Below are 22,039 nucleotides of genomic sequence, written 5' to 3'. Positions count from 1 at the left end.
ATGGAATAATCACAAGGCCTCCTTTAGAAAACAGACTTTGCGGAATTCTACAGAACTCAGCAAACACATTTGGAACCTCAAAGACAATAATGTTGAATATTCAATAACATGGCCAATTCTTGCATCCAGCTCACCTTACAACAGTGGTAGTAAAAGATGCAACCTATGCTAAAAAAAGAGAAACTGTTTATTACATGTCATCCAGATCTGTCATCCCTCAACAAGCGCAGTGATATCATTTCAACATGGTAACACATGAGCCAATCACCACGCCCCTACGCCTGCCTGTACCCACCCACTCTGTGCCCTATATAAACCATTGTATGTGAATGCTTCCATTAAAATCTGCTGATGATTGAGGGAACCCCTCATGAAACAGTTCTGTAGAGATGAAGTAGTCTTGTGATTTTTCCCCACACATACATATATGTATACATATGTGTATCTATAAAATGTTCCACATAATGATTTTGAATAATTCCAAAAAAAGTTGTGTTGTCCTTTAAGTTTGACACGTGACCATCCACTGGTATAATATTTATGGTAACAAAGTGAAGTGAATTATTTTTTATATAGCGCTTGTTCTCTAGTGACTAAAAGTTCTTTTACCCTGCATAGTAAAACCCACTATCTAAGTTACATTCAAACCAGTGTGGGTGGCACTGGGAGCAGGTGGGTAAAGTGTTTTGCCCAAGGACACAACGGCAGTGACTAAGATGGCGGAATCGGGGATCGAACCTGCAACCCTCAAGTTGCTGGCACGGCCACTCTACCAACCGAGCGATACTACACAAAAAGTTTAGAAACTCAAAACTTCTCCACCTGCACTTTGTTGATATCTATTGGCAACAGCTCCGTGTTCTAAGACGTGAACAACCTACCTTTTTTTTCGAAAAGACGTCCGTTTTTGAAAATAACAGACGATGCGACACCCGTGCAGATGTTCTCCTCTGCACAGCGCCACCAGTCCACACAACAAGTGATGTTGACTCGTGCTGCGATTAATAATGAAATATCACCTGCGCGTGTGTACAGATGTTCCACAGATGTTTTGCTTTGAAATGAACTTTCTGAGAGGACATGCGTGCCTTTTGGTATCGAACATCTGTATGGAACACACACGTGGTTGTGTCTACTCCCCCTTTCTTACTACTCCACAGTGTTCACCTGCACAACTACACTGTACTTTTCCTCTCAGAAATGTAAATACTCCTGATTTAAACATGTCTTTAATTCACACAAAATCAAAGTTATACTCATAAGTTAAAGTAGAGTGTTTCCCTCGCTGATTTGCGGTTCTTAATACAGTCTCAGTGCATCGAAGATTTTAAAGCGGTCAGGGTATGACTTTATGAACAATAAAGATATGCAAATATATATTTACATACGTTACTTCAGGGGTCTCAAACACGCGGCCTGCGGGCCAATTGCAGCCGGCGAGACGTTATTTTGCACCCTAATATCAATCAATCAATCAGTTTACTTATATAGCCCTAAATCATTATTGTCTCAAAGGGCTGCACAAACCATGAAAATTTAATGTTGGTGCGACCCGCAAGTTTTATATGAATGGTGCTTTACAGCTTCATACCTGTATACTAGGGGTGTGGGGAAAAATCGATTCGAATACAAATCGAATCGTTTATGTTGTGCGATTCAGAATCGATTCTCATTTAAAAAAAAATCTATTTTATTTTATTTTTTTAAACAAACCACTACACAGCAATACCATAACAATGCAATCCAATTCCAAAACCAAACCTGACCCAGCAACACTCCGAACTGCAATAAACAGAGCAATTGAGAGGAGACAAACACGATACAGAACAAACCAAAAGTAATGAAACAAAAATATCCATCCATCCATCCATTTTCTACCACTTATTCCCTTTCGGGGTCGCGGGGGGCGCTGGCGCCTATCTCAGCTACAATCGGGCGGAAGGCGGGGTACACCCTGGGCAAGTCGCCACCTCATTGCAGGGCCAATATCAATATTAATTATAATTTCAGCATAGCAGTGATTAAAAATCCCTCACTGACATTATCATTAGACATTTATAAAAATAATAAAAAAGAACAATAGTGTCACAGTGGCTTACACTTGCATCGCATCTATACCATGAATTGATTAACGTGGACCCCGACTTAAAGAAGTTGAAAAACGTATTGGGCTGTTACCATTTAGTGGTCAATTGTACGGAATATGTACTGTACTGTGCAACCTACTAATAGAAGTATCAATCAATCAATCAAACTCATAAGCTTGACAACACACTGTGTCCAATGTTTTCAAAAAGATAAAATAAGTCATATTTTTGGTTTGTTTAATTATTCAAAACAAATTTACATTATTGCAATCAGTTGATAAAACATTGTCCTTTACAATTATAAAATCATTTTTTTAAAACAAATCTACTACTCTGCTAGCATGTCAGCAGACTGGGGTAGATCCTGCTGAAATCCTATGTATTGAATGAATACAGAATCCTTTTGAATCGGGAAAAATATCGTTTTTGAATCGAGAATTGAATCGAATCGAAAAAAATCGATATATGATCAAATCGTGACCCCAAGAATCGATATCGTTTTTGAATTGAGAATCGAATCGAATCGAAAAAATCGATATATTATCAAATCGTGACCCCAAGAATCAATATTGAATCGAATCATGGGACACCCAAAGATTCATAGCCCTACTGTATACCCTCGATTTTTCCGGGAGACTCCCAATTTTCAGTGCCCTTCTAGGAGTAATCAGTCCCGGATTTCACCCAAACAATATTATTAAGGGAGCACCTTGGAGGCACTGCCTTTAGCGTCCCATGCAATCTGTGCAAACAGCGTGCCAGCCCAGCCACATGTTGTATTTGGTATTTTTTATTTTTTTTCTCAAAAAGATTCGGTTGAATTTAGATCTTTAAAGAGTCGAAATATATTTATAAAAATATTTATCTGTTTCCATATATATTTATTGTGAGAAATCATTAAGATGATCAGTGTTTCCACAAGGATAAATATTATTAATAATAACATAGAGTTAAAGGTAAATTGAGCAAATTGGCTATTTCTGGCAATTTATTTAAGTGTGTATCAAACTGGTAGCCCTTCGCATTAATCAGTACCCAAGAAGTAGCTCTTGGTTTCAAAAAGGTTGGTGACCCCTGCTATAGGACAATAAAAAAGCTATACTTTAATGAAGTGATTTTTTGGTGTATTACTAGATGTAACCCCAGCACCAGTACATGTACTATATATCGTGTGTTTTTGCTGCAAACCTGTATAAGAATGAAGGGGTGTTTGTTTGTCCTACGATTGTTTTCTCATGGTGGAATGCACTGATTTGAATAAAGCACACGTGTTGACATTTGCCTCCATAGTCCAGCTTGTTAGGTTCAGCACACGGTGATGTGGAGACAAAAACGAACATGTCTTGTGCACAGATACATCCCCAGGAAATGTCAGAAGGCTGCTTCTGGGTGCAGGCCGACGACAACCAATATGCAAAGCCTGATTTGCTCAGCAGAGTCGCCCTCGCCTTCGGTTCGCACAGAGCAGGTAGGACATTTGTCTTCTTTCTTGGTTTATAATGGCGCCAGAGCGAGAAACATCCGTACAACATGATTTGTCATTTGGTGCGGAACCACAGCTGTGCGTGTCTTCATTTGGATTTCCAACTAAAAATACTGCTTTTCAAGGGTCTGTCAGAAGACTATTTTTATGGAATTATTTCTTACCTATACATAATTCCGTTGATTCATCAGCGACCATTTCTTTAGTAGTCTAAAATTAGACAGAGAGGCATTTTGTGTGTGTGTGTGTGTGTGTGTGTGTGTGTGTGTGTGTGTGTGTGTGTGTGTGTGTGCATTGTATTTGTATTTAATGATGGTAAAAACGGTATGGCAAAGACAAACGTGTTGATGTGTGTGCATATATATACTGTATGTACGTATATATTTAAATGTATATGCATATATATATATATACATATATATATATATATATATATATATATGTATTTATATGTATATATATGTATTTACCTATATATTTATATATAAATGTATATCTATTTACCTATATATTTATATATAAATGTATATCTATACATGTTTAGTATATACATATATATTTATATGTATATATCTTTATATACATATATATTTATATGTATATACGTTATACACGTATAGATTTATATGTATACACGTATACATTTGTGTATATACATGTATATATTTATATGTATATACGTGTGTATATACCTATATATGTATGTGTATAAACACATGTATTTATGTATATACACATATATTTATTATGTATATACAGATATATTCATGTGTATATACACACATATATATATATATATATATATATATATATATATATATATATATATGTGTGTATATATGTATATACATATATGTGTATATATGTATGTGTGTATATACACATGTATTTGTGTGTATATACTCATGTATTTGTGTGTATATACACATACATTTGTGTTTATACACATTTATGTGTTTGTATACCTATGTATTTTGTATATACCTATATATATACCTAAATATACCTTTGTGTATATACCTGTATATTTATGTGTATATGCATGTATATACCTGTATAGTTGTGTATATACCTATGTATTTATGTTTATATACGTGTATATACCTATATATTTGTTTATTTACATGTGTATACCAAAATATTTACGCTTATACTCGTGTATATATTTAAATGTATATACGTACATATATATTCATGTGTGTATGCGTGTATATACCTATATATTTATATGTATATTTAGTTACATGTGTATACCTATATATTTACGTGTATACACGTTTAAATATTTATGTATAAATGTGTATATATTTTTATGTATATTTACATGTGTATACCTATATATTTGGATGTATATTCCTATATATTGACGTGTATACACGTGTATATTTTGATATGTATAAATAAGTATATATTTATATGTATGTGTATTTTTATGTATTTATTGACAGTGTTGGCGCTAAGACTCTTCAAAATGGGGTCCCAGTAGTATTATGAGTTAAATTTAAAACGTTGATCTAATTCTTGGTAGTAAATGTATATTTCAAGATACAATACTACTAACACAATAGTGAGGCTGTAAAAATGGAGGAGTTTTTATAAAAGCAAACCTCTCTCTATGTCTGTTATTAGTCTCTGTTGTGATGATTTATTCACATCGTGTGTTTTCTCTGGTGTCTCGTCACTCACTCAGCTGCATTATTCATCCAGGTGTGATCTACCTGTCAACCGTACACCTTTTCTCTCAGGCCGCCTTCCCCCATCCCCTCAAACCCATCTCCACAGTGACAGCATTTTAAATAATGCAATTTCATTTAGAGGTAAAAATACAGAAATTTTCTAAGTAAGATTTCTGACTGGGCCAGACATTTAATTTGGGACAATCAGAAATAACACATCAATGAAAAGTGACCAAAAAGAAGCAAAGTGTTTATGTGGTTACATCAAACACAGCCTCTTTAAAAGGTGCATAATAAGACAAGAAAAGAGCTGCAAGTAAACAAAGTATGAGTTTCAAGTGATGCGACACATTTCAAAGTGCATAAAAAAGTGCAGAGAAATAGTCGTGAGAAAAGTCTTTTACTCTTTGAAATGAAAATCGTGATTGCGTCTGATAACATCAACACGTGCAATAAACGGCAGTCGAAAAGCTCTTGACACGTCTGAGGCGCATATATTTTTGAATTAGTGCACAGTCGCCTCAGTTGATCTCTTTTTAAATAAAATCACCATTCAGTTCGTGTCAGACACAGGCAACTCAAAAAGTGCATTCAAATGCAAAAAATAAAACCGTCAATGCATTTTGTTAGGCCTTCACGATTGCATTGATATACCGCATTTTTCGGAGTATAAGTCGCACCTGGCGGAAATGCATAATAAAGAAGGAAAAAAACATACACTGGAGTATAAGTCGCATTTTTGGGGGAATTTTATTTGATAAAACCCAACACCAAGAATAGACATTTGAAAGGCAATTTGAAAAAAAAAAAAGAATAGTGAACAACAGGCTGAATAAGTGATGCATAAATAACCAACTGAGAAGGTGCCTGGTATGTTAACGTAACATATTATGCTAAGAGTCATTGTTCAGTTATTTCTGTATTGGCCCTCTGAATAGGGGTCGTCACTCAGCATGAAAGGAATTACTCGCTTTGCACTTTTTTGCTTCTTTTATTTGGTACTGCAACAGTAGCAGTAGTAGCAATAGCAGCAGCAGGTAATAACCTAAAAGTAAACATGAACACAACAAAACAATGTATTTTTGAATCATCATAATGTAAATCAGGGGCGCTCACACTTTTTCTGCAGGCGAGCTACTTTTCAATTGACCAAGTCGAGGAGACCTACCTCATTCATATTTATAATTTATATTTATTTATTTATGAAAGAGACATTTTTGTTAACAAGTTAATGGTGTTTAATGATAATACAAGCATGTTTAACACACATAGATTCCTTTCTTTCATGAAGACAAGAATATAAATTGGTGTATTTGATTCTGATGACTTGCATTGATTGGAATCAGACAGTGGTGCTGATAACGTCCGCATTTTCAAATGGAGGAAAAAAAAAGTCCTCCTTTCTGTCCAATACCTCATGAAAGTGGTTGGTTTTGGCATCTCATTTGTCCAACTTGCATACTCGTTTTTAAACACTTTGTTATGAGAGTAGCATATGTGTGTGGCCCTTTAATGTCTGGCAGCAGGTGAGTGACGTCAGTGAGTGTGCGGGTGGGCAAGCAAGTGAGAAAGCGGTCACTGAGGGCGGGGGAGAAATACATTGGCATCAAACTCCGTAGCTTGCTAGCTTGTGCACGCTAGCTTTCTGAGACTCTTATTTTGTTAGCACAGGCAGGACGAAACAGGTTTTTTATGGTGAAGACAGGAACTGTGCAGTCGGTCTTTAGAGTTTTGACAGTAGGTACGGAGTCTCTAGAAATAAAATGTGTTTCTCTGCGTCCGCCCTGTTAGTGATTTTTTTCTTAAATATGAGCTCGCAGCAGCCAGCGTCATCTCACAAGATCCTCGGGTGCCGAGAATGTCAAACAACTGACGAAAGTGAAGTCTTGGTATGATTGATGATTGCTCATTTTTATGTCTATTTTTTAATGCCTGGCTTGAGATCGACTGACACACCCTCCGAGATCGACCAGTCGATCGCGATCGACGTAATGGGCACCCCTGCTGTAAATAATAGACATGAATGAATCACCGGAACCATATTGTTGTCAACCATGATATGACATATTATCAATCCCTGTGATTTTATCCTAACTTATTAATTTTAGCATTACATTTTATTATCACCATTAATTTATGTCATATAATGTTTTAAATGTGAACAGAATTATTTATAATGTCGCCATGATTCACGGACAAGCATACTTAAAAAAACCCCCATAAACAAAGGCGCTCTGTTTGACCCACACATTTAGCAGAACTACATTAAAGAACTACAAATCCCATCAGCCAAACCAGGAAGTAAAGTGCCGGTATTTTCAAACTCAAGCCAAGAATAAACCTACGATCACTCAAATTCAGCCGGACACACACACAACGTGACAACACTCTAATACAGGCGTCGGGAACCTTTTTGGCTGAGAGAGCCATTAAAGCCAAATATTTTAAAGTGTATTACCGTGAGAGCCATATAATATTTTTTAACACTGAAAAAAAAAAAAAAAAGTATGCATTTTTATGTAAGACCAACATTTTTAGCATGACGAGTTGACTTGAAACTGTTTAATGTTGCACTTTTTGTATGTTGAAGAAAATTTGTCATTTTATGTGGCGCAGTGGGGAGAGTGGCCGTGCGCAACCCGAGCGTCCCTGGTTCAAATCCCACCTAGAACCAACCTCGTCACGTCCGTTGTGTCCTGAGCAAGACACTTCACCCTTGCTCCTGATGGGTGCTGGTTGGCGCCTTGCATGGCAGCTCCCTCCATCAGTGTGTGAATGTGTGTGTGAATGGGTAAATGTGGAAGTAGTGTCAAAGCGCTTTGAGTACCTTGAAGGTAGAAAAGCGCTATACAAGTACAACCCATTTATTTATCATTTATTTCATCTAGGCAACAACTTGAGGCAGTTTAATGTTGATTAAGGTGGGCAGAACTATTATAGTGTTCCCATTGTTAAAAGGATCAAGCCATTCTTTACAAATTTGGTAAATAAATAACCCAAAAATTTATATTTTGTCGTTTTCTTACTGTACCGAAAATGAACCGAACCGTGACCTCTAAACCGAGGTACGTTACGAACTTACATTTTTGTGTACCGTTACACCCCTACTGTCCATCCATCCATCCATCTTCTTCCGCTTATCCGAGGTCGGGTCGCGGGGGCAACAGCCTAAGCAGGGAAACCCAGACTTCCCTCTCCCCAGCCACTTCGTTTAGCTCTTCCCGGGGGATCCCGAGGCGTTCCCAGGCCATAGTCTTCCCAACGTGTCCTTGGTCTTCCCCGTGGCCTCCTACCGGTTGGACGTGCCCTAAACACCTCCCTAGGGAGGTGTCCGGGTGGCATCCTGACCAGATGCCTGAACCACCTCATCTGGCTCCTCTCGATGTGAAGGAGCAGCGGCTTTACTTTGAGTTCCTCCCGGATGGCAGAGCTTCTCACCCTATCTCTAAGGAAGAGACCCGCCACACGGCGGAGGAAACTCATTTCGGCCGCTTGTACCCGTGATCTTATCCTTTCGGTCATGACCCAAAGCTCATGACCATAGGTGAGGATGGGAACGTAGATCGACCGGTAAATTGAGAGCTTTGCCTTCCGGCTCAGCTCCTACTGCTGATGTGTGATTTGGATCTGCATAAGTTCTGAAAATTTCCGCGCATCCGCCTTTGTCGTCGGTGTCGATACTGAAGTCAATAAGCTTCTTCTTTTTCTCTACCTTCTTGTTATGGAACATTCATCCTCCACTGTTGCCATTTGTAATATAAAGTAGTGTAAAGTTCTTACTTATATCTGTCAGTAAAATCGCTATGAAAGCACTAAAACATACCGGTGTAGTGAGTCTACATTATTCGCCCAAGAAACTTTAGTTATTAGATAGTTCCGGTCGGACGGTTTTTCACGGGACACATTTCCGGGTGTTGTTGTTGCACTAGTGAGCCACGGATGAGGAGATGCTGCTCCGTTATTGATTGAACCCTGAATGTCTTTTGTGATTTCTTGCTGTGGTATGATTTTATTGTCATAATTATTTTTGTATCCCTTTAATTTAGGTAGCCAGGGACTGCAGATGGAAATGAGCTATTTAGCTATAATCTGGTACAAAACATGTCTGTCTTTGAGCTTAATGTTTCTGTGCATTGTCCCCTTCAAATAAAGACTAAACTAAAAAACATCAAGATCAAAAACTTACTAATACTTAATGCTGCTCACAGATTTTACAGCTAAAGTAGTTTAGATGCTCCAGATGGTTCGTGGCCATCTTACTTGTTTCCTTGCCGTCCCACCGGGGGTTGTAAGTACATCGGGACTGATCCATCCAGCTGTTAGACGCTCGCTGCCGGTGTGTCTCCGTGAGTCTTATTATCACGGCCATGTTGCCATCTCATTTAAGAACAGCATCTGGATCAGCATTAAACATTTAATGTGACGCCATATGAAACAGTTTTTTCTCATCAAATTTTCATCCACATCTTTTGTGACATTGCACCCCCGACTGTTGTTGACTTAGACAAATTCTTCTTCATTCCGTACACGTACCGCAGTTTAACCAAGATTTTCGGCATGAATAGGCCGATCTTTGCATTTTATTTCATGTCTTTGGCAAATCTATCAAGTATACCGTATTTTCCGGACAATAGAGCACACCCGCATATAAGCCACAGCCACTAAATTTAAGAAATTAACCATTTTTCCATATATTAGCCACACCTGACTTTAAGCCGCAGATATATATTTTGTGAAATTACTTATTTACGCAGAAATATTTTGAAAATGTTCATTTACATACCTTGTTTTCAAACAGTGTCTGTAAAACGGCTGATCAAACAAAACAGAAGTCACGGTCATGGACCCACTAGCTGCGGAAGCTAGCTCTCCAATCAGTTAAACAGACTCGTTTTGGTGAATTTACTGAGGAATTTGTGAAACTGACACAATACAAAAATAATGCAGTTGTAAGTTAATAATACTAACACTAACGACGCTAGTTTGATTACTGTACGAAAGCACGTACAAATATGCATGAAAAACACATGAGACGGTTTAGTATATAATAATTATTTTAGATACATCGTAAAACGTTGCTTGGAGTGATAAAGTATCATTTTGAGCAAAGACACTGTGGACTGCTTTGGCATTAAAACAGGAAGTACATTTTCAAGCCGCAACACCTGCATTGAGCGAACCCGTCCCGTGTTTTATGAAAACTATTAAACGCAAAAGATAGCGAAGACAAATCCACAAATTAGCTGTTCCGTTTTATACGCACAGGGTTCAAAGCGTTGGTAAAAAAGTAGCGACTTATAGTCTGCATATTAGCCCATGCTAACGGAGCTTGTACGTAGCCATAAGCATAAAAAAACACTCCTACAGACATCACACACGGGACAGGTTTAGTAAGTTTGAATAGTTTGTTATATTCTAAAACTTACAAACGTTGCTTGGAGTGATGAATGAAGAATCTTTGCGAGTAGAAACGCTATGGACTTTTTTCTCTTTCTATCCCCTCCCGCCCGGCTGCCTCAAGTAATGATTTAAATCCATTTAATAAAGGACAAATACAAATTAAAGCTGCAAGCAGCAATGGACGGTACTGCTTTGGCTGCTGCCCCCAAAACCCAAGCCCGGATAAGCGTTAGAAGATGGATGAATAGTAGCTATTATTAGCAAACCGATAGACTTACCAACTCGTCGTAATATCTTAACATCGACACACTCTCTCGTCGCAACCTGGCCCTGATGGTCGGCACCTATAAGTTTACAATTAGTTGTAAAATGTTGGACGGTTGTTTTTATGATATGTAGCCAAACGACAACTTTAAAACATACCGGTTTAGCTACAGCACCTGGCAGCCATCTTGGTATAGACGATCACAGTCCCGCCATCACGAATGTTGGTGCGTGCGCAACAGCAGCAGACGGTACGGGGGAAAAAAAGAAGGAAAAAAACGTCTCCCTCACTGTGTCTGCGCACCGCGGTCATCTTTGAAATGGTTTTTAGCACAGCGGTTCTTTGAAGGCTGATAAAATCAAAACCGTAGCAGTAATTAAAAATCTTTCATCAACTTATAATCAGAAGGGTTCAATCTCTCTCCTGTGGTAGTTTGAAGCCGACACGACAAACGCGCTCAGAGGAGATAATGTTTGAAAAAAGGTGACCAGTTTTTACAAAACTTTTGTTTTGAAGGAGGAATTGCAAACTTCCTGTTGATTTTTGCTGAAGGATGTCAGTGTATGAAATCTAGGTTTAAGTGAAACCTACATAGATTTTTGTTTCATGTCGCTACGACATTCCTACTGTAAGTTACAGGCAGTTTTGTCTATGTTTTCTTCCTAGGGGGTGCTAAAGCGCAATTTTTAATTTTGGGGTTACGTTTTTTGATTAAATCACAATATTCGCCAGTCCTGATGTGTGTGTCAAATTTGGTGAGTTTTGAAGCATGTTAAGGGGGTCAAATTACAGCTGAAAGCTGCGGAATAATAATAAAGAAAGAATAAAACGCTAGAAATTCAATAGGGTCCTCTGTCCCAAAGGGACATTCGGTCCCTAATAAGGCAACAGGAAGTATCCCACACTTGGATTAGATTAGATTGGACGATTAGAAGAGCAAACAATACAACATGAATGCTATTTTAAGTTAATAATACTAACAAAGACACTTGTAAAGGTGTTAGCATATTCGCTAATGCTAACGGCGCTAGCTTGATCAAAAAAAAAGAAAACGTTTAAGTACCAATGATTGTCACACACACACACAAGGTGTGGCGAAATTATTCTCTGCATTTGATCCATCACCCTTGATCACCCTTTGGGAGGTGAGGGGAGCAGTGAGCAGCAGCGGTGTCCATGCCTGGAAAATCATTTTTGGTGATTTAACCCCAATTCCAACCCTTGATGCTGAGTGCCAAGCAGGGAGGTAATGGCTCCCATTTTTATAGTCTTTGGTATGACTCGGCCAGAGTTTGAACTCACAACCTACCGATCTCAGGGCGGACCCTCTAACCACGAGGCCACTGAGTAGGTTACTTTATGTAAGCACGTACACATATGCATGAAAACACACAGGACGGTTTGGTAAGTAAGAATTGTTTTAGGTATGTTGTAAAACTTCAAAACGTTGCTTGGAGTGATGAAGTATCCTTTCGAGCAAAGATGCAGTGGACCGCTTTACTTCCAGTTTAAGGCACGAAAACAGGAAGTGCATTTTCAACCCGCTTTGAGCGAACCCGTCCCGTGTCTCTGCTTGTGTTTCATGAAAACTATTGAATGCAAAACATCGTGGCCGTTAGCGGTGAAAAATCCACAAATTAGCTGTGCCATTTAATAAGCCGCAGGGTTCAAAGCGTAGGGAAAATGTAGCGTCTTGTAGTGTGGAATGTCCAGTATCTACCCTCTAACATTCCAGCTCGCTGTGGCTCTGTCGCTCTCTAATTTAACCCATTTTTTTCTCTCCTCTTGCAACTTCCGAATTCCTGCTTGATCTGTCTTGATGCTTTCTTTTGGAAAAGAAACCAAAGGTTAGTTATTCTTCCTTTTTTTATTTGTTTTTAACTTGACCTAACAACATTTGCATTTTGTCTGCAACTCATATGATGCAATCTAACTTTGATTGTACACCATTTTTAGTCGACATAGAGAACGTCGATTATAGAAATAAATAGACAAAGATTGTTTATTGTCGAATAATCCTTTAAAAAAAATTGTAATGGATTGACCACCAGGAATGTTCATGATTATTCCAATTGCAGCCAAATAACCCTGAGAGTCCCGGGCAAAAATACTCTTTGTTATGTTTGCAGGACATCTCGCACTTTAAGTCCAATCATTTATTTTTCACTGTGTAATAAAGTCAAAGCATTAGTTTTCCGTAACTTATGTTCATTTTTGTTACAAATGCATAACATGTTTTAAAACTGGGTTGAAATCAAGTTGCGAACTCAACGTTTCAATCAATAAATCAATGTTTATTTATATAACCCCAAATCACAAATGTCTCAAAGGACTGCACAAATCATTACGACTACAACATCCTCGGAAGAACCCACAAAAGGGCAAGGAAAACTCACACCCAGTGGGCAGGGAGAATTCACATCCAGTGGGACGCCAGTGACAATGCTGACTATGAGAAACCTTGGAGAGGACCTCAGATGTGGGCAACCCCCCCCTCTAGGGGACCGAAAGCAATGGATGTCGAGCGGGTCTAACATGATACTGTGGAAGTTTAATCCATAGTGGCTCCAACACAGCCGCGAGAGTTTAGTTCAAAGCGGATCCAAGACAGCAGCGAGAGTCCCGTCCACAGGAAACCATCTCAAGCGGAGGCGGATCAGCAGCGTAGAGATGTCCCCAATCGATACAGGCGAGCGGTCTATCCTGGGTCCCGACGAGCGGTCCATCCTGGGTCTCGACTCTGGACAGCCAGTACTTCATCCATGGTTATCGGACCGGACCCCCTCCACAAGGGAGGGGGGGACATAGGAGAAAGAAAAGAAGCGGCAGATCAACTGGTCTAAAAAGGAGGTCTATTTAAAGGCTAGAGTATACAGATGAATTTTAAGGTGAGACTTAAATGCTTCTACTGAGGTAGCATCTCTAACTGTTACCGGGAGGGCATTCCAGAGTACTCGAGCCCGAACGGAAAACGCTCTATAGCCCGCAGACTTTTTTTGGGCTCTGGGAATCACTAATAAGCCGGAGTCTTTTGAACGCAGATTTCTTGCCGGGACATATGGTACAATACAATCGGCAAGATAGGCTGGAGCTAGACCGTGTAGTATTTTATACGTAATTAGTAAAACCTTTGAGTCACATCTTAAGTGCATAGGAAGCCAGTACAGGTGAGCCAGTACAGGCGTAATGTGATCAAACTTTCTTGTTCTTGTCAAAAGTCTAGCAGCCGCATTTTGTACCAACTGTAATTTTTTAATGCTAGACATGGGGAGACCCGAAAATAATACGTTACAGTAATCGAGACGAGACGTAACAAACGCATGGATAATGATCTCGGCGTCTTTAGTGGACAAAATGGAGCGAATTTTAGCGATATTACGGAGATGAAAGAAGGCCGTTTTAGTAACGCTTTTAATGTGTGACTCAAAGGAGAGAGTTTGGTCGAAGATAATACCCAGATTTTTTACCGAGTCACCTTGTTTTATTATTTGGTTGTCAAATGTTAAAGTTGTATTATTAAATAGAGTTCGGTGTCTAGCAGGACCGATAATCAGCATTTCCGTTTTTTTGGCGTTAAGTTGCAAGAAGTTAGCGGACATCCATTGTTTAATTTCATTAAGACACGCCTCCAGCTGACTACAATCCGGCGTGTTGGTCAGCTTTAGGGGCATGTAGAGTTGGGTGTCATCAGCATAACAGTGAAAGCTAACACCGTATTTGCGTATGACGTCACCTAGCGGCAGCATGTAGATGCTGAAGAGTGCAGGGCCAAGGACCGAACCCTGGGGAACTCCACACGTTACCTTAACATAGTCCGAGGTCACACTGTTATGGGAGACACACTGCATCCTATCAGTAAGATAAGAGTTAAACCAAGACAGGGCTAAGTCTGACATACCAATTCGTGTTTTGATACGCTCTAATAAAATATTATGATCGACGGTTTAAGTCTAAATGTGCACAGCACATCATGACCAATAATGGTTTGACGAGTCGACTAATCGAAACAATCGCTGACTCGTGGAGAAATAAAATAATCGTTAGTTGCAGCCACGATTGACTATATGAGTATGGATGCACCGAAATGAAAATTTGTAGCCGAAGCCGAATAAAATTTAAACGCTTGGCCGAAGGCCGAATACCGAATAATGAATGCAGTTTTTCACAATTTTTTAAATATTGCATAAATAGCCTAGAATAAATATTTAGACATGTTTTTCAAATAAAGTAATTTTTTATTGAATATTGACATTTTTTTAATATTCCAGTAGCCTTTGCTTTTCAAAAAAAGCACAAAGTTTTTCATGTATACTAGGCCTTCAAACAAAACATGCATTCCAAAACAAAATAAAGTGCATTAAAGTGGATAAACCCACAACAAATGAATTATTGTGCTTTCGGCAAAAGTCTGCTTAGCCACAGTAGATATGCTAATAATGTAAACAGAAGGCTCAAGTAAATCTCAATTAAGTGTGTGCTTGTAACCTCATACACTTATACAGGTAGCCTACACAACAGGCTAATAATGTAAACAGAGGCCCCACTAAATCTCAATAAGTGTGTGCTTGTAACCTCATACACTTATACAGGTACACAACATATCCCAACGTCACCGCGTCACTTCACGTTGGTTGATTGCGTTACCCCGTCAAAAAATTGCGTCACACGCCACTATTCGGCCTTGTTTTTAACTCATTCCACCGAAGGCCGAATGTGGCTATTTTTGCCATATTCGGCCGAATATATTCGGTTACCGATTAATCGGTGCATCCCTATATATGAGTAAATATCACAGGGTTTCCTCTAAACCAGGGGTGTCAAACTCAAATACAGAGTGGGCCAAAATTTTAAACGGAACAAAGCCGCGGGCCAAGGTCGAACAAATGAAACTTTTAATAGGGACCCAAACAAGTTTTGCATTAAATATTACACAAGCAAGGCTTATATAACTTTAGGGACATGCAAAATCCAGTTTCAAATAATAATAATTAAAAAATATCTATGGCATATCAAATAAAATTTAAATAAAAATTGTAATTCCTTTTTTCTATTTGCAATCTTCTGAGGTAAATATCCATTTTTTTTCCACATGCTAATAATACATTTGAAAATAAAATAATAATGAATAAACCAAACATTCAAGCCTTGAAGTAGCAAGAGAAAATGCATGAATAAAACGTTAATTATTGGTCAGTTTGCTGGAAGTTTCCCGGAAGAGTTAGTGCTGCAAGGGGTTCTGGGTATTTGTTCTGTTGTGTTACGGTGCGGATGTTCACCCGAAATGTGTTTGAAGTGAAGTGAAGTGAAGTGAATTATATTTATATAGCGCTTTTTCTCAAGTGACACAAAGCGCTTTACATATTGAAACCCAATATCTATTTTTTTTTTACATTTAAACCAGTGTGGGTGGCACTGGGAGCAGGTGGGTCTTGCCCAAGGACACAATGGCAGTGACTAGGATGGCGTTAGCGGGATTTGAAGCTGCAACCTTCAAGTTGCTGGCACGGCCACTTTACCAACCGAGCTATACCATCCCTGGTTTGTCATTCTTGTTTGGTGTGGGTTCACAGTGTGGCACATATTTGTAACAGTGCTAAAGTTTTTTATACGCCCACCCTCAGTGTGACCTGTATGGCTGTTGACCAAGTGTGTGTGTGTGTGTGTGTGTGTGTAAAAGCCACAAATATTATGTGACACGCTGTTAGTATGGAGGAAAATTGGACGTGACGACAGGTGTAGAGAACGCCAATATAGTTGTCCAGGTGGAAATCGGTATAAATTCGGGAGAATGGTTGCCCCGGGAGATTTTCGATAGGGGCACTGAACTTCGGGAGTCTACCGGGGAAATTAGGAGGGTTGGCAAGTACGAGTATTAGCGGTGAATGCGGTGTTACAGCGGCACCGACGCTGTATAACACCGGCGGGCCAGCTCTAATGCTAAATTGATATTGCCTCAAGGGCCAAATTAAATTACACGGCGGGCCAGAGTTTGACACCCATGCTCTAACCTGCCAAGATGCCTGTGACGGTGGGGGCGTGGTCATAGGCGTGGTCACCATGACATCATCAAATTAAAATCAAAAGACCTACAAAAACTTATATAAACAAAACATTTTAAAATGAATTAGGAGTAATATATATATTTTTTATCATTAGGCCATTATTTAATTATTGCTGCTTTTTGTACAATGCACTTCGTTGAGATTTTTTTCAAGACTTTCCAGACTTTTAATGACTTTTTAAAAATGAAAAACAACTAGGAACAAATGAAGCATCTCATTTTTGTGCAGAAAAATAAATAAATACAATGTACTCGTGTTTAAAGATTCTCCGAGGATGTCGTTGTGGTTTGTGCAGCCCTTTGAGACACTAGTGATTTAGGGCTATATAAATAAACATTGATTGATTAACTTCTGTCTTTCGATGTCTCAAAATATGATGTCACACTTGCTTGGCGCGGTTGCTCTCGTTGGACTTTCTTTCTTTCTTTCTTTCTTTCTTTCTTTCTTTCTTTCTTTCTCTTAAAAAGAGACTCTTTCCTCTTAATATTTTGTGGACGGTTGTCCGCGCGGGTGTGTCTGCAATATAAATACAATTACGTCCACATCACAAACATGCTGACATCGCTCCAGACGATCACAATGGCGTGCATTTTGTTTACATCCGGTTTTCAAAGATCAAAGTCTTTTTTTCAATGGTCCAGTTTTTGAAACATCACTTGTCAATAGTGCTCAAATTATAGGCTGTATGTATGTATGTATGTATGTATGTATGTATGTATGCATGCATGCATGCATGCATATATGTATGTATGTATGTATGTATGTATGTATGTATGCATGCATATATATATGTATATATGTATGTATATACGTATATGTATGCATGTATATATGTATGTATATATGTATGTATATATGTATATGTATGCATGTATATATGTATATGTATGCATGTATCTATCTATCTATCTATCTATCTATCTATCTATCTATACATCCATCCATCCATCCATCCATCCATCCACCTACATACAAACCCTGTTTCCATATTAGTTGGGAAGTTGTTTTAGATATAAATATAAACGGAATATGATGATTTGCAAATAATTTTCAACCCATATTCAGTTGAATATGGTACAAAGACAACATATTTGATTTTCAAACTGATAAACATTTTTTTTTTTGGGCAAATAATCATTAACTTTAGAATTTGATGCCAGCAACACGTGACAAAGAAGTTGGGAAAGGTGGCAATAAATACTGATAAAGTTGAGGAATGCTCATAAGACACTTATATGGAACATCCCACGGGTGTGCAGGTTAATTGGGAACAGGTGGGTGCCATGATTGGGTATAAAAGCTGCTTCAATGAAATGCTAAGTAATTCACAAACAAAGATGGGGTGAGGGTCACCAATTTGCAAGCAAATTGTCGAACAGTTTTAGAACAACATTTCTTAAGGAGCTATTGCAAGGAATTTAGGGATTTTACCATCTACGGTTCGTAAAATCATCAAAAGGTTCAGAGAATCTGGAGAAATCACTGCACGTAAGCCATGATATTACGGACCTTTGATCCCTCAGGCGGTACTGCTTCAAAAACCGACATCAGTGTGTAAAGGACATCACCACATGGGCTCAGGAACACTTCATAAAACCACTGTCAGTAACTACAGTCAGTCGCTACATCTGTAAGTGCAAGTTAAAACTCTACTACGCAAAGCGAAAGCCATTTATCAACAACACACAGGAACGCCGCCGGCTCATCTAAGATGGACTGATCCTAAGTGGAAAAGTGTTCTGTGGTCTGACGAGTCCACATTTCCAAATTGTTTTTGGAAACTGTGGATGTCGTGTCTTCCAAAACAAAGAGGAAAAGAACCATCCGGATTGTTCTAGGTGCAAAGTTCAAAAGCCAGCATCTGTGATGGTATGGGGGTGCATTAGCACCCAAGGCATGGGTAACTTACACATCTGTGAAGGCACCATTAATGTCGAATGGTCCATACAGGTTTTGGAGCCACATATGTTGTCATGCAAGCAACATTATCATGGACGCCCCTGCTTATTTCAGCAAGACAATGCCAAGCCACGTGTTACAACAGCGTGGCTTCGTAATAAAAGGGTGTGGGTACTTTCCTGGCCCGCCTGTAATCCAGACATGTCTCCCATCGAGAATGTGTGGTGCATTATGAAGCGTAAAATACGATAACAAGACCCCGGACTGTTGAACAACTTAAGCTGTACATCCAGCAAGAATCGTAAAGAATTCCACTTTCAAAGCTTCAACAATTAATTTCCTCAGTTCCTAAACGTTTATTGAGTGTTGTGAAAAGAAAAGGTGATGTAACACAGTGGTGAACATGCCCTTTCCTAACTACTTAGGCACATGTTGCAGCCATTAAATTCTGATTCAATTATTATTTGCAAAAAAAACTTTAAATATCTTGTCTTTGTAGCTCATTCAACTGAATATGGGTCTAAAAGGATTTGCAAATCATCGTATTCCGTTTATATTTACATCTAACACCATTTCCCAACTCATATGGAAACGGGGTTTTGTATATACATCAATTCATACTGTAACAGCCAGGTAATGTTAATGTTTTATGTACGTGTTGTTTGGATTTGATGTCTGTTTTCCCCACGTTTGCAAACACCATCATTGCCTGAAGGGTGATTGGTGGAGAATGAGGAGGTTTTGTCACATGTTTGGGAAAGCGCATACTCACCAGACAAAAGTCTTTGCAAGGGAGGTAAAACCTGTCGGAACTGTGCCAATTGTTATTATATGATTGGTAATAAAAGTTAAAAATAGCGCCATACTTCGATTTTTTTCTGGGGTTTACAATATAATATATTATTTTAATATGTTTTCGACTAAAAAAGAACATTCAATTACTTTAAGGAGAAACCCTGGATCAGAGTGTAGTCAAGTTCAGCAAGTTGTCAAACTACTTTTGAATTCATCTTACAAAAGCATTTAACAGCAGAAAAAAATGTCTCCTTATTTCCATGTGAATGTTTTTTTTTTTTTAAACACCCACATGTTTTTTTTCCGTGGTATTTTTTTGTAGGAGAGCTAAATGGCTTAGGTATGGACCATAATGCAGGAAATATAAAAAAGTTAGGACAAGGGGATGTGAGGATGAAAGGATGGAACAAACCCGGTTGTAGGTGGTCTTTTTATATAATTTCTAAAATGCCTTTTTCAGACATTAAAGCACCGAGTGTGGAAAAAGGAACATAATTTCTCTTTTTAAAAAAATCAATTTTAGTATTCTCCGTCTCTGCCTTTGCTTTCTTTTCCTTTACAGTCCCTTTTCACAGCCCTCTTTATGCCTTTTCTATGACATTTTAAATGACTCCATTTTCCCTGCACTAACTGCATGTGGCTGCCGACATTTTCTGTCTTTCACGGCGCTCAGATGCATAATCATTAAAGGCTCCTTTTTTTATGTTTGCCGGGAGAGGTCGTATCATGTTCAATGCACGTGTAATGGAGGACTACTCATGTTTCTTTCAATAATATAAACGCAGTCTTTTATTTTTAGAAATGCAGCCGGGTCACCCAGCTATTACTGCACATTGTAAGAGGTGCACATTTCCAAAATTACAGACAGAAAGTGTGCAAGGGGGGAAAGAAAGAGGAGATTTTTGGTACCCACACTATGGCCACCGCATGATTCAATTCTCGGAGGTAACGATTCTATTCAGAATTGATTCTCGAATCAAAAATCAATATTTTGTTTAACATTGGAGGCCAGTTCTATGAGTGACTTTTAATTTTCCTGAAGGAACTCTCCTATCCATCTATCTGTCTGTTTGTCTGTCTGTCTGCCTAAATCCATCCATCCATCCATTTTCTATCGCTTATTCCCTTTTGGGGTCGCGGGGGGCTCTGGCGCCTGTCTCAGCTACAATCGGGCGGAAGGCGGGGTACACCCTGGACAAGTCGCCACCTCATCACAGGGCCAACACAGATAGACGGACAACATTCACACTCACATTCACACACTAGGGCCAATTTAGTGTTGCCAATCAACCTATCCCCAGGTGCATGTCTTTGGAAGTGGGAGGAAGCCGGAGTACCCGGAGGGAACCCACGCATTCACGGGGAGAACATGCAAACTCCACACAGAAAGATCCCGAGCCTGGATTTGAACCCAGGACTGCAGGACCTTCGTATTGTGAGGCAGACGCACTAACCCCTCTGCCACCGTGAAGCCCGTCTGTCTAAATGTTTTTAGAAAATGGACCAAGAGCTCTTATCATTTTCTATTTTGGGGCGGTATAGCTCGGTTGGTAGAGCGGCCTTGCCAGCAACTTGAGGGTTGCAGGTTCGAACCCCGCTTCCGCCATCCTAGTCACTGCTGTTGTGTCCTTGGGCAAGACACTTTACCCACCTGCTCCCAGTGCCACCCACACTGGCTTAAATGTAAAAATTAGATATTGGGTTTCACTATGTAAAGCGCTTTGAGTCATTAGAGAAAAAGCGCTATATAAATATAATTCACTTCACTTCACTATTTTTGCTTAAAGGCCTACTGAAACCCACTACTACCCACCACGCAGTCTAATAGTTTATATATCATCCATCCATCCATTTCCTACCGCTTATTCCCTTTTTGGGGTGGCGACTTGTCCAGGGTGTACCCCGCCTCCCGCCCGATTGTAGCTGAGATAGTTTATATATCAATGATGAAATATTAACATTGCAACACATGCCAATACAGCCTTTTTAGTTTACTAAATTGCAATTTTAAATTTCCCGGGTGTTTCGTCTTGAAAACGTCGTGTAATGATGACGTGTACGCAAGACGTCACGGGTTTTTAGGAAGTATGAGCGCTGCACACACACACAGCTAAAAGTCGTCTGCTTTAACGGCATAATTACACAATATTTTGGAGAACTGTGTTGCTGAATCTTTTGCAATGTGTTCAATTAATATTGGAGAAGTCAAAGTAGAAGGATGGAGTTGGGAAGCTTTAGCCTTTAGCCACACAAACACACATTCCTTGTTTAAAATTCACGGAGGTGAAACTTTACTATGGATCAGAGCAAACATGGATCCCAACCGAATGTCAACCAGCAGGTTTCGGTGAGAAAATTGTGGTTAAAAAGTC

At 39.0% G+C, this 22,039-nt stretch overlaps 1 protein-coding gene across 1 annotated transcript in view; it reads left to right on the top strand.

Moving 5' to 3' along the window:
- The window catches only part of LOC133542850 (protein diaphanous homolog 3-like), a 359,695-nt gene that overhangs the window by 115,899 nt on the left and 221,757 nt on the right, over positions 1-22,039 (top strand). The window contains exons 18-19 of the mRNA XM_061887061.1: positions 3,441-3,555; positions 12,750-12,758. Coding sequence (XP_061743045.1) covers positions 3,441-3,555; positions 12,750-12,758 — 124 coding nt within the window. The remainder of the gene's footprint in view (positions 1-3,440; positions 3,556-12,749; positions 12,759-22,039) is intronic.

The sequence above is a fragment of the Nerophis ophidion genome, linkage group LG25 (genome assembly GCF_033978795.1).
Source record: "Nerophis ophidion isolate RoL-2023_Sa linkage group LG25, RoL_Noph_v1.0, whole genome shotgun sequence".
Lineage (NCBI taxonomy): Eukaryota > Metazoa > Chordata > Actinopteri > Syngnathiformes > Syngnathidae > Nerophis > Nerophis ophidion.
Note: the sequence above shows the minus strand (reverse complement) of the source record. Positions and strands in the feature narration are given on the sequence as shown.